Below are 14,489 nucleotides of genomic sequence, written 5' to 3' on the forward strand. Positions count from 1 at the left end.
GGGATCCGCTCCGGCCGCGGCGTCTCAGTATACCGCGAGCTTTAGCTCGTGGTATACTGAGCTTAGGGTAACGGGATGACGCTAGTTTGTGTCCTCCCGTTACCCTAAGGAGAACTATGGGGAAAAGCCCTGACCCCATAGTTCTCCTTTAAGGATATATTAATGAATACAGAGCTTTAGTAATGTATGGTGGTCTATTTTATCTGCCCATAGTTCAGCTTTGACATTGCAAATTGACATTTGGCAATGGGAAGTTGTTATAAAAGCAAAGGAAGACTAAAAACATGCTGCTATCATGCTGTTGTTCGGTACAGGGCAAAAGCTGAGTGTTTGCAAACATTCAGCCATTTCATTTCCAGGATGTTCTTCATACAAGTAACGGGTGCAGCACACTCCAATGCAAAGGTGAAAGTTACCTTTATCTAACAGTTTAAAAGACACTGATATGTTGGAGCCAGTGGATACTGGGAATAAAAATGTGTACACTTGCACTGATTTTGTAGTATCAGTAAACTTTGAGCTAGTTTTTAAGGGGACAGACAGGGGCTGTCTGTTGTAAACGTTTTGGGCTAAATAAATGCATGCTTTCCCCTGCAAAGAGTGTGTGGGTATAGATTTTGCTAATGTCTTTAATTCTGGCTCTATCCCAGGGAAAACGCAATAGGTCTAGAAATCTATTCCAGCTGGCCAGTTCCCCAAGAATCAATGCCTCAGGATGTCTGCACAGATACTCCATAGATGTAGGATTGTTTCCTTATCTAGCTGTTACTAGCTGGATATGACAGCAATCATCTCATGCCTATGTCTACGCCTAAGAGCTGGTGTGAAAAATGGTTCATGTCAAAAACAGCTTTTTCCATTCAAACGCAGCACTGCTCAAACACGTGTTCAAATGCAAAATGCAATGTTTGACAAACAAATTATGCATTTGACTTGCATTGCCTGCAGTCCAAATGAACCTCAAAAGGACCTGCTTGTACCTGAAGAAACGCAACATGAAGCGGGTGAACCCCAGCCTCCGAACTGTCATCGACTCTACTCTGATGACCTACGTTCAACATGAAATTCAAACATATAGCAAGCAAAAGAAAACAATACATACAATACAACATATACGTGTACATAAGCCCTAAAGCTGATCACACATAAGACGGTTGGATTGTTTAAGAGCCTTTAAATATGTTATCAGCTATATAATGTGAGGGTGTACCTAATTGGATAGAAACTATATAATTGGTAAATCTTAAAAAGAGTATATACTTAATAAGCTGCCAAATTGTACAATGAGATTGTACTGTGTGGCCAGCTTAAAACATGCTATGCAGTTATTGAGAAAGTACTTTTGGCTTTCAGGAGGAATTCCTGGTACAGCTGGATGACAACATCTATGCACATACACTCAAACACACAGTAAAAACTGCATGGCAAAGTGAGTTTAAGACATATAAGCTGCTTTATATATTTGCAAATATTTTGTTTGTGAAAGTTAAAGGAGATCTAAAGTCTCAGCATACACTTACATGTAACATCAGCAGAGTAATAGCAATACAAATGATAGTTCTTTTTGACAATCCAATCTAAGCTTATTTTAAAAATATCCTTTCATTGTGAGAGCGTTGCCTATCTGCTGGACATCTCTTCCTGGCTTCCCTACATGCTTTGCTACCTCTCCCCTGCTCATTCCTTTGGTTTACTTTTGATTTCTTAGGACCAACACATGATGTCCCATATGGGGCATTTCCTGTACTGACTGTGCCTCCTGAAACTCCTCCTCTTCAGCACCTCTGTAGTTCAGAAGGCAGACTCTGTGATATGGGTGACACAGCAGTGCATATTCACAGGGCATAGTGAATACATGTCACTGCATCTCAAGGCTTGTTCACAGCATGTTCAGACCAGAACAGTTTGTTCCGGACCAAAAAAGCATCCCAGTGTATGCCTATGGTATTTCTGGGCTCTGTTCAAACCAGCGCAGTCCGTTCCGGTCCAGACAAAAAAAACTGGTCATCTCATTTTCTTTGTTCTGGAATGCACTGGGACGTATAGAAACGCATAAAAAATGCATACAAACCTGTGCAAACGCACTGGACCTCACCTGGAAAAAAAAACCCGCTTTGGAACATTGCAAAAAATTCACTGTACTGCACTGCATTTACAGATCTGCTCCAGGTCTGGTCCGGACATGGTGTGAACATAGCAGTAAATTTGGGAGATTCTTCAGAAAGTTCGTTTTCACACTTCAAGATCATTCTGATAATGGAGTAGGCGAGAAATATTGGCAAATCCAATGGAAATGTGGAAATGAATAAGTGATCTTCAGTTTTGGTTATTTTTACACTCTACGCTTTGCCTGTCCCTCCCATTTTCCTACTGGCCAGTTGTTCCTTTTGGCATCTCTGATTTTCTGCCTATTCTGGTTTAAAGGAGAAATGTACCTTTGGCATGTGTTAGTAAAACTGTACATGTACTGTCAAACTACTAAGTATATCAAGGACAAATTGGCCCTTCATTTGGTGGTAAATGATCATAATAATCTCCTGAATTGCTTTGCTATCAAACGAATACTGGGCCAAAATAGTCGTTTTTTAAAACTTTAACTGTATATTTTTTGCCATTACCATGACCCACCACCAAAAAAAAAACTAAATACGGTACATTTTCCTTCTCCTGGCGTTCATGGCGATACTATGTTTGTGTGCATTACTTGTTTGTATCCATAGTAGGGCCCGGAGACAGTGTGCATTTTGCTTTATTTTTGTAAAAAAATGTTTATCCTACCTAAAACAAACACTAAGGGGGTTATTCACAAAGCTGCTGAAGGATCTAGCCGTAGCTTCGGCTGATCCTGCGGCTAGCTTCGGCCCCAGGACCTCTTCGGTTCAGGGCTGCTGTACGGGCTAGTCACTATAGCCCGTACAGCTCACGAAGTTGGCCGAGGGGTTCAGTCGAGACGAAGTCATATGCTTCAGCTCGACTGATCCCAAGGGAAATTGGAAGCTGGCCGGCCGACAGCCTGCTAATGGGTCTCACGGCTGGCTCCAGCCACTCGCAGATTCAGATCAGTGTCTCTGGTTACCAGGTAACCAGGGATGCCGTTCTGTCATTACACTGAGAACCCGTTGGAGCTGCAGTGATATCACAGCGTCTCCGCCGAGTTCTGTGTGTAATGACAGAATGGCGTCCCTGGTAACCAGGGATGCCCATCTGTCATTACACACTGAGAACCCGGTATAACCATGATATCACAGCGGCCCCGTCTGGTTCTCAGTGTGTAATGACAGATGGGCATCCCTGTTTACCAGGTAACCAGGGACGCCATCTGTCATTACAATGAGAGCTTGGCAGAGTCGGCTTTCATATCCCCGCCGGCTCCGAAAAGCTCTCATTGTAATGACAGCTGGTCCCGGCCAATAGAAAACAGTTGGGTGGAGCTATTTTTCTATTTATTTATTTTTTTACTTTTTTGGACTGGTTTTCTATTCTGCTCAGTAGCACCAGAGGTACCAAGCAGAATAGCCGAGCCGAATGCCGCTCAGCGGCATTCGGCTATTCACTCACTGCTGTTCGGCATCTATGAGAATAAGCCGAACAGCAGCAAGTAGCCTGCCGGAGGTTCGGCTCAGCCGATCCAGATGTTTTATCGGCTGACTCGAACTCCTTCTGCACTTCGGGTCGGCTGAACATGCTGAACATTTTCCGCCGACCTAAAGCCACCCGATGTACGGCTGATTTCAGCCGTTATACGGCTGAAATCGGCCGTACATGTCTGAAGTGAATAGTCGAACAGTGTTCGGCTCAATTCACTTCGGGTCGGTTATTCACTCGGCTGCCTACGGCAGCTTTGTGAATAACCCCCTAAGGCTTCGTTCACACTTGCCACTTGTGTTTTTATGCAGAGATCTGTCTGCAAAATCTGTCAGGCTAGATGCCTTGTTTATGTTTCTAGATGCTTAAAATGATGCATGTTTACATGCATATGCATTTAGATGCATCTGTCCTTTGTCCATTGAAACAGTCCTTGCGTTTACATGAGTTTTGGTGAATTTAGTTGTTTCAATCAATTCCTGGACGCACCTGACTTCTATTTTTTCTAAATGCAGCTAAACTGACGGCAGATAAAAACATCTAAATGTAAGGTGTGAATAGAGCCATTGGAAATCATTACATGCATATATATGTGTTCAGAAACCCATTTTAAATGCATATAATCGCACCTAGTGTGAATGTATCCAAACACTCATACCAACCTTTTTTATTCCAACTTAAACACACAGACACTAATCTGGATCAAGCCCTGATCTAACATTTTTGTCTTCATATTTTTTTACAGGCTTTGTAAGAGATACATTGTTCTCTTTCTCTTGGGGAGAAAGAGGAACTAGGAGAGGTGTCTTTTACTAGTGATCACCATGATTGGCTAGCACAGAAATCATGTGATTTGGGGATAGTCCTCTTGGCTCCCGATCATTAGTCCAAGGCACAATTAATCGTGTTCTCAGCACATAAACATGCCATATACATGTGGTGCCTTGGAAGAAAGCCCACTTCCATGACACTGCATATATGTGTTATGCTGTTGTACTGTGTAGTATTGGGCCAAGTGGGTACAGCCCACTTGGTCTGATACTGACCTTCATCCTCAACTCTTTCAGTATTTTTCACTGTTTAGGCCTTTCGTGCACCACACAGCCTTGTTTCTCAAAAATGCATGCTGTGGCCTGTATCTTTTCTATGTGGAGCTGTACTCATGGCAGCCTTCAGGGATCCTGCTCTTCGCATCCAATGGAAATGAATGAGGTTGCAGCATGCATGTACTGGCTGAAAAAGACAAGGTGAGAATAGTGAATATCGCTGAATTGAGTATGAAGATGGATATTGGAACACGTGAGATGCACTCAGCAGGAGGCTGCATTCAAGTACAACTTATACCAAAGGTACAGTTGTCCCTAAAGGACATGTACTCCTGTTGCATTTCAGATCGTGAGCAGTGGCTGGGCATGGCACTGGGCTCTAGTATTTTGCAGAGTTACCCAAAAGTGCTGCCTCTGTGCATTAGGATCTAAATTCTAGGGTCTAGATTCAAATACATATTCAAATCATTCTCCTTTTTTTTCCATGTTGGGGCATTGTACAAGCATTGTACTGAAAAGGCTGATTGCACTCACACTAACAGAGCAGGGGATTCAGGTTCTTGCTGGGACTATTGGCATTCCATGGCATAGTTGGTTAGATTCCCAGACTAGTAGAGCAGGGGATTCAGGTTCTTGCTTGGACTATTGGCATTCCATGGCATAGTTGGTTACATTCCCAGACTAGTAGAGCAGGGGATTCAGGTTCTTGCTTGGACTATTGGCATTCCATGGCATAGTTGGTTACATTCCCAGAAAGACTTGGAGGATACTTTCCTGCAATTGAAGAAAATTGTGATTCGCTTCATGTGTTTGCCTCTGCCCGGTTTGAAATTCCACAGCACATGAGAGGCGGGTCACAATTTTCAATATGTCAGAAAATTTCCCTGAGCAGCTTCTAAACTCAACAGGGTCAATCTGCAATTATAAACATTCAACATCCGCAAAAGGTGGAGCTTGCCAAACAACAGAGGGGTTTCTTTTACCAAAACTTCAAAAAATACGGATTACCTCAGCATATCTAGAAATATTTGGATAGTAATAATTGTCAAACAGAACTTTTAATGGTGTTCTTCTTTATCCACAGCAAACTACAACATTAGTGCCCTCGTCACCATAGCGACCAAAACATTCCTTCGTTATGACAAGTTGCAGAATCTAATAGACAGCATCAGGAGATTTTACCCTACTGTAACCATCATTATAGCTGATGATACTGAAAAACCCCAGAAAGTTGAAGGTGCTTATGTTGAACATTACATCATGCCATTTGGAAAGGTACAGCATTCAATGTATTGTTTTTTCTTGATTTTATGTTTTAGTATTTTCTTCATTGTCTTTGGTAAACAATATATTTTGAAGGGATAAATGCTAGAGAGAAATACTGTTTGATTTCTGGATATTGTTTTAATTCTCTGGCACAAACTTAACGAGACACTGTCATTGTGACAGGGCCTCTGGAAAGGACTCCACAATACCCCACTTCCAGCAATTTCTTCCTGCTCCTTCTATCTCTGCAGCCAGCATTAAAGTAACTGGTGTTTGCGACCTGTGGGAGCAGTGATGTCAGTCCGCAGGTCACGTGACAGTACTCAGGCTGTGTGATTGGCTGCTAGATCCAAGCACGGTGACCGGCGAGGAGGTCACATATTCCTCCATACTCAGTAGTGTGACAATATTAGGACAGGTGGAAAGAGCAGCACGTGAACACTGGTAAGGTGAGCATAGGGCCCCTTTCCAGAGACGCTGTTACTTCAATAAGTGTGTTGCATTGACAACGTTGCCAATTTTAATATAAGGTTCTTGTCACGGTGTCTGCTGTCCCTGTGCCGATGGGGACAAGGGTAAATGATTGCTGGGAGTATAAGTTCATTATATTTTTTTGCGTAGCTGATCAATATTTAAGAGAATGGAGCAAAGTGGAGTGTCTGCAGTGCCAGCAGTGAACAATGACATGCCAAAATGTCACTTTTTTAGACCAGATTATTAAATATTGTTCTGCACACAGAATATTAATACACAGATCATGCAATGCAATAAAAGCAGATCATTGATATCATTGATCGGTGGGGTCTTCTGTTCTTTTAAATATGACCTTGATTAGTCATACATTGATAAAAAGAGTAAATATGATTCTGCAACGCCTTCTGTTTTTCTCTTCTTTATTGTTAATTCTGTGGTGCCACCTGGTGTATAATATCATAACTGTAAGTCATACAATGCAGAGTCAAACTTTAAATTTTACTGCTAATTTAAAGGTAACAGTTCATAGAAATCTACGGAAACCTCTACATGATTAGAATGTGCTCTAACGTGCAATAACAATGAAATATTATAAAAATATTTAACAATATTAAATTAATATTAACAGTTCCTAGAAATCTACGGAAACCTCTACATGATTAGAATGTGCTGTAACGTGCAATAACAATGAAATATTATAAAAATATTAAAAAATATTAAATTAATATTAACAGTTCCTAGAAATCTACGGAAACCTCTACATGATTAGAATGTGCTGTAACGTGCAATAACAATGAAATATTAAGCGTGCCTGTCTGTGTAATCTGCTTCTTTGAAGTAAATTTGTCAATATGTGCTAATATTTCTTATTATGTTTCCTTACTATGACATTTGATTATGTGTATATGCAAGGGGAATGGGGCTGGCCTGTTTGCATAATACATACATATGAAACACACCCCATTAGGATAACTGCTCATATTTCAATGGAAGTCTATAGACAGCTCAGGCTGTGGGACTAAGAAATTCCAGTCAACAAGAAAAATAAATCACTGAATTGCCAATGCTATCCTGGACACATTGCCATTCTGCTTAAAGTGGACTTTAGCTAGCATTGTGGCTGTTTCACAATAATAGAAACTGCAGAACGTCTGCCATTTTTGATTAGTCATGCCCTCCCTGGTGACCTTTCAATAAGAAAAGAGGATCACCAATGCATAACACTGTGGCACTGCTAATAAAGAATCATGGCCTGCATGTGTAAGAAGTCAGTATGGTTGCCCTTATATACATTCAAAATTACAAAGTTTACATTGAAAGGAGTTGTAATTATTAAAGTGGACCTTTACCCCCTTTCACTAAATATCACATCAGTATGCAGCTCTGCATGCTTATATAAAATCATCTTACATTAATTAGTTAAACAAACATATTTTTCTTTTACTTACAAATAGAGTTCATCCACTTCCTGGTCCACTTTGGCACAAATGAAGTAATCATGCCCAAGTGTTGCATCCTGGGAAGATGACATCAGCAGAGCATTGCTGGGAAATCTCTTCTGTAATCTCATGAGATCTCAGGGAAAGGCATTTTCCTTCCCTGAGATAATGTGCATGGTCACATGTCTAGTCACATGTGCCAGAGTTTCAGAAAGTAATGGGAGATCTAGAAATCTACCCTTAGTAAAAATGGCCACTGCCAGAAGGCTGGGAAAGAAGAGAAATATGGTATGCAAAGAATAAAAAGCCTGCAATTGTCTCGAAGTATCTGTTAGTAGATTGTCATTACTGAACATTTCTAAAGGTACTTTTGTTGTTATTTTAAAGATATGGGTAAAGTTCCTCTTTAACACACTTTAGTAATATTATTTAAACTAGATGATCTCTTTAATGTTAACATCTACAATTCTAACTCCTCCCCTCATCTTCCTCTTTCTCTAGGGGTCCACCAGGGCTCTGTCCTTGGACCCCTTCTCTTCTCTATCTACACCACCTCCCTTGGTGAGTTAATAACCTCACATGGCTTCCAATACCATCTCTATGCCGATGACACTCAAATCTATCTTTCTACTCCACAACTCACCCCCTCTGTGTCCTCTCGTGTCACTAATCTACTATCTGACATATCCGTCTGGATGTCGCAACACTTCTTAAAACTCAATCTTTCAAAAACTGAGCTCTTGATATTTCCTCCTGCCCGTGCACCTTCCCCCAACTTTTCCCTTGAGCTTGTTTAATACAACTATCCAACCCTCCTACCATGCCAAGGTCCTAGGTGTCATCCTTGACTCGGACCTCACCTTTTTACCCCACATGCAATCACTATCCAAATCCTGCCGCCTTCACCTTCGTAACATCTCCAAAATACGGCCCTTCCTCCCCAAAGAAACCGCAAAATTACTCATCCACTCACTTGTTATATCTCGTCTTGACTATTACAACTCCCTCCTCATTGGCCTTCCACTACACAGGCTATCCCCCCTTCAGTCTATCATGAATGCAGCTGCCAGACTCATTCACCTAACCAACCGCTCAGTGTCTGCAACCCCCCTCTGTCAATCCCTGCACTGGCTTCCTATAGCCCAAAGGATAAAATTCAAAATATTAACAATCAGTTACAAAGCCATCCACAACTCCGCTCCCGGCTATATCTCAAACCTGGTCTCAAAGTATCACCCTAACTGTCGGCTCCGCTCATCCCAAGACCTCCTGCTTTCCAGCTACCTTGTCAACTCCTCCCATGCTCGCCTCCAAGACTTCTCTAGTGTCTCTCCCATCCTCTGGAATTCTTTACCCCAACCGGTCCGTCTGTCGCCTACCTTGACTGCCTTTAGGCATTCCCTAAAGACTCCTCTCTTCAGGGAAGCCTATCCCACCTCAACCTAACCACTGAACCATCACGTTCTCAAATAATTCATCCCCACACAGCTACCTCCTCATGTATCACTTGCCCCTCCCTTTTAGATTGTAAGCCCTCAGGGGCAGGGCCCTCCTTACCATCTTGTCTTGATTTGTATTGTGATTGTAATGTCTTCCTTTATATTGTAAAGCGCTGCGCAAACTGTTGGCGCTATATAAATCCTGTATAATAATAATAACATCTAAGAACATTAAAAGGCTCACTAGGGATTTTGAATATTTTTAGCAATCACTTCCTAAAATGTTTTTGTGTTAGTATTCAGACTTTGTATATTTAATGGGAGTCAGATCTCTTCAGAATGATGGCATTCTTATAACTGTACTGTTTTTTGTTCTTCAAAGGGTTGGTTTGCTGGTAGAAATCTGGCCATCTCCCAAGTGACCACAAAGTACGTCTTGTGGGTTGATGATGACTTCATATTTTGTTCTCGCACCAAGATCGAGAAACTGGTTGATGTTCTAGAGAAGACAAGTCTAGACCTGGTGAGTAGCCTTAATACTAATACATACTTTATATTGATACCTTGGCACAATCAATACATTTTATTAAGACGCTTATACTGAAATTAAAGTTTTGGATACATTGCTTCACAAGCAAAGCAGGATTATCTCATTTCTACACATAGGGTGACTAGTTTGTGGTCACTGATGTGAATATTAGTATGAGGTAAACGGGCTTAATGCATGAATGCATGGGTGCTGCCTATGTTTGTTTATCTTCATAGGAATTTATTTGTTACTGGGTAGGACCCTGGATCTCAGATTGTATACAGGGCCTTGACTTCTGTCCAAGGCAGCACAAAGTCCTGTACCCTTTGCTAATACCTGCTCCCAAGAAACAGTTCTGTGCCAGAAGCTATATGGACGTTAGAAACACTGGCATAGGACTGCTAAATGGCAGGGTCATGAGTGGTGGCACTTAATGCTTAGATGTACATGCCAGATCTGGTACTCAGGGTCCTCTCTAGGTGTACAGGAATTGACAGAAATATATGCACAGGTACCTGCAGGCACCCAGATTGTCTGACCATTACCCGTTTTATTAGAATAAACACTTTCTTAACCTGGCTGGTTAACTATAAAGGTTTTAATGCTCTGGGATTGTCATCCTCCTCTGTGCTTTTAACCACTGATCCACAGCAGAAACACAGGTCAAGGGAACCAATTTCACAAGCTGCAAATTAATTTTTACACAATAACTCATTAGTGGATAAAGATGACTGCACCATTAAAAGCCCCCCAGAGGTACCAGAACCCATATTTATCTCCTAATTTTTCATGTATTTTTAGCTTGCAGCTTATTTTATAGATTCACCTCTAGTGCTCAAAAGCACTGCATGGACCCTTTGGAGTTTGATTTACTAAAAGCAAATAGGCAGTTCCCTTTCCAAAATTAATTTTCCTTTAGCTTAACGAATAAGGTGAAGCTCTGCTGACTTCCATTATCCAATCATGTACACGCAAAAATACAATTTTTTATTTTCTTTGCATGTAATTAGGTGTTCTTTGCACAAATTAATTTTTACAACATCCACTAAGCTAAAGGGACCTTCCCCTGCAATGTAAATCAGCCCCTTCAGTTCTAAAATATGCACCTGAGATATTTGAACCTATAGTGCAAATCAGGTGATGACACAGGAGTTAACAGATTAAAATAAAATATAATATAAAATAAATAAAAGTATTTAAATAAAAATATTTCATAAAGTAACATTTTTAATTCACACGGTGATGTTGACGTGCATTTTGTTCCAATCAGCCTTTTAGCTCATAGTGTGCTATAATGCGTTGTAATTAAATGCATTTTAAATCAGAAACCCATCTAAGTAGCAAGAATGCCCATTTATTTTCATTTGAAAAGTGCAAATGGGTGCTACATGCAGGGTTGTGCATTATTATATTGCATATACTGTATAAGATTTTGCATATAATTGATAAGATAGCAGTGTATCTCAGGAGGTTTTACTAGTTAAATTCTTCTTTGTTTGAAACATATTTAGTGAATGATTCATTCTGATAGAGATACTGTACATCTTTCCAATCCCAGGTTGGTGGCGCTGTGAGGGAAATTACAGGATTTTCTACAACGTATCGACAGAAGATTACTGTCCAATCAGGTGGCAAAGAAGGTGACTGCCTTAGCACGACTCAAGGTTATCACCATGTCATTGAGGGATTTCCCAACTGTGTGGTGGCCGATGGAGTGGTGAACTTCTTCTTGGGACGAACAGAAAAAATGTTGAAAGCTGGTTTTGACCCACGGTTGTCAAGAGTTGCTCATTTAGGTAAAAATAATTCACAACCTATGAATGAATTGCTCTTGCTCAAACAGGTTTGCTTCCCACAATTAACCACTGAAAAAGTATTGGGTGAAATGCAAACTTACCGTACTGGTCTTTTGTCTCCCACGACTAGTTTTCTAGTGTACAATGAGTATTTCCTATTTACTTACTTTACCTGGTAATCCATGTGTTTGCATTGGGAAATAATCATAATTATGTAAATGTGAAGCTGCTGCGGCATTATAGTAGTTCTAAACATAATCATTAAAATCTCATAAGCTTTAATATGTTAATGTTTTTTTAAAAGGTGCTTTCAATCTGTAAAAATAATGATGCAGCCATAAAGGTCCTTGTTCAAGCACTTCCTATAACGGAATAATAATTGGATCCCAATTGTGCCACTCCGTTGCCACGCTGTCACATAATGTACTGGTGGTGACTAGAAACAGCTATTCTGACACACATTGCACAAGCATAGTCAGCATGGTTTATTATCAGGAAGCCAGTTCACAGCAATGGTGTGCAGCTGACACTGGAAGGAGTGCCTGTAGACAGGAAACGCCTGAAAGAGAGTAGAGGAAATCAACATCACCGAGATGTAAAAAAGATGAAAAAAGTAATGAGTTCACATCTACTTTAATCTTAGTCACTGGGATCAACAGTCACTGTATAAATCCATTAGCATTTTAAAATGCAGTTTGATTAGGTCAGCATAGCTTTCCACTATGGTCCGACTATGGCCTACTAATAAAGTTGCATTTTTAGAGCAACTTTCAGGGCCCTGTCATACAATATCCAGGGCATGCAGCATTTTTTTTTTTATCGCACTGCACTGGAACGGAGGGCATTCCTGTATCTCATGTTCCGGTGCGGGCGATGACACTGCGGGCAGGGGGCGTGTCTGCAGTGCCATTGGCATGAATGGCACTGCCACTCCCCCTCCCACCCCAGAATGTGGGCCAGCTTGATCTATGCAAACATAAGCACTGGATATGGTGTGACAGGGGAGTTGCTGTTTTTGTACAGTAGTTTATTTGAAACTGAAAACCTGAACTTTAGGATAGCCTTTTGTAGGTTTGTTAACACTCTGGCTTGTAATAACTCCAGCACCCCAGTCCATGGATTTTCTCTTACATCTCCACAGCTGTGATATTATTTATATAGCATTACAATGATCAGTGTTGTCCACTGCACAAGCTGTAGTGTTTATAGGAACATAGAGAAATGATAGCATGAGTTGGATGATGCCCTCCCTTAGCCTAAAGATGAGATAGGGATGTAACTATTCAAGTGACTGGTGTGCAGGGATTAAGGAATGTTTGCTAGAACAGTCTTTCTGTAGTCATCCTATTAAGTCTCACAAATACCTGATGATCCCGCCAGTACAGTCCACCTTATCCTGTGAAAATGGGGCAATTCTGCTGCACTGCTCCTTAATTTAGAGCAGCGTTGTCATCCTCATGTTGGCTGTGCTTGCTTGTGTTGCAGTGGCATGAGAAGACATTGCAGGAGGTGAGGCTATCAACATTGTCACTGTTGAATGAAAAATCTGTAGCTTGTCAACGATCAGCTAGCCAATCCTAGCCCTGCCCGCTGCTTTCTGCATTGACTGCATTGGGACCCCTGTTTAGACTATCACACAGGAGCTTTTAGACGTTAACAATGCTGTAAGGGATGAAATGAGTCCCCCCAACACAATCTATTTATATATCGATCCATCTGAGTTATTCTTCGATATATCATTTTAGTGACTTTGTTATGACACAAATAAATATATATATATATATATGTTTGTTTTATTTTACGCAGAATTCTTTATAGACGGACTACGAGAACTGCATGTAGGTTCGTGTGATGATGTCATTGTAGACCATGCTTCAAAAATCCACCTTCCATGGTCACAAACGCAAACGGATAAAGAATATTCAAAATTCCGTTATCCTGAAGCATCCATTAGAAAAAATATCCAACATGAGTTGTTTTACTTTAAAAATCGCTTCAAGTGCATGACTGGAAACTGAAAGAACGATCCAAATGTTGTCCAATGAACAAACACATGAAAATGATATGGAAAGAATGATTTTTATTTTCATGAGCTTTGACTAAAGAAAACGGCTGGTCCTAAAATTACAGTCGAAAGTGCTGCTTTCCAAATCATTCGTCCTAACTGTAGATTTTGTCACCTCAGTCATAATGTGAGAAAAAAAGAATCATATTCTGCAAAGATTAGGCAATTACATGATATTTTGATGCAGAACAGCCAATGTATACTGAAGCTTCGGATATATCTCTTGGGAGCAGTGATAGAAACCTTCTTGGATCATACGGTCCTGAGATACAAGTGATTTTTTTTTATCACATCACCTTTGTCGCTTTTAAAAAATGAGTGGCAAATCACATGACTTTTGATCACTAAAGATGCTGCTAAATAAATGAACAGCGGGGTCACTGAAAAAGACTATTGCATATGAGGAAGCAAAACATAACCTGTCAGAGTACTTCTAAACAGTACACTGCATGGAGTGTGTATGCTTGTGGTGATATTTGGAGTATATGTCAGGGCAAAAAAAATGTTGTACATCTCTCCAATATATGCACATTTCCCCATGTTTCATTTATTTAAAAATGCTGCAATTACAGGAAAATGCTGTTGATCTGCCAGAAATCCAATGAGCTCCTTACTTCTTGTTGGAGTTGACTGAACACCGCCTGCGGCATTCAGCTATATCTTGGGAAAAAGAATAGGCAGAAGCACTGTAAAGTCTTAGGCACTGACTCTTCTTTTTTTACATAAGAATGGATCTTTGTTTTTTCCCTGTGCATCTGTCAGAGCTGAGTATCCAAGTCAGGGAGAATCACTGTAGCATGGCCAGTGGAACAGCAATGCCATCATAACAAGCAGATTTTTCATTGCTTAT

The 14,489-nt window shown here is 40.6% G+C and overlaps 1 protein-coding gene across 1 annotated transcript in view; it reads left to right on the forward strand.

Annotated features, from left to right (window-relative positions):
- The window catches only part of B4GALNT1 (beta-1,4-N-acetyl-galactosaminyltransferase 1), a 51,657-nt gene extending 38,062 nt beyond the window's left edge, over positions 1 to 13,595 (forward strand). Inside the window, exons 6-9 of the mRNA XM_018574476.1 lie at positions 5,716 to 5,906; positions 9,632 to 9,772; positions 11,337 to 11,574; positions 13,381 to 13,595. Coding sequence (XP_018429978.1) covers positions 5,716 to 5,906; positions 9,632 to 9,772; positions 11,337 to 11,574; positions 13,381 to 13,592 — 782 coding nt within the window. The 3' untranslated portion in view covers positions 13,593 to 13,595. The remainder of the gene's footprint in view (positions 1 to 5,715; positions 5,907 to 9,631; positions 9,773 to 11,336; positions 11,575 to 13,380) is intronic.
- Positions 13,596 to 14,489: the final 894 nt, after the last annotated feature.

The sequence above is a fragment of the Nanorana parkeri genome, unplaced genomic scaffold (assembly GCF_000935625.1).
Source record: "Nanorana parkeri isolate BGI_ZX_2015 unplaced genomic scaffold, ASM93562v1 scaffold2985, whole genome shotgun sequence".
Lineage (NCBI taxonomy): Eukaryota > Metazoa > Chordata > Amphibia > Anura > Dicroglossidae > Nanorana > Nanorana parkeri.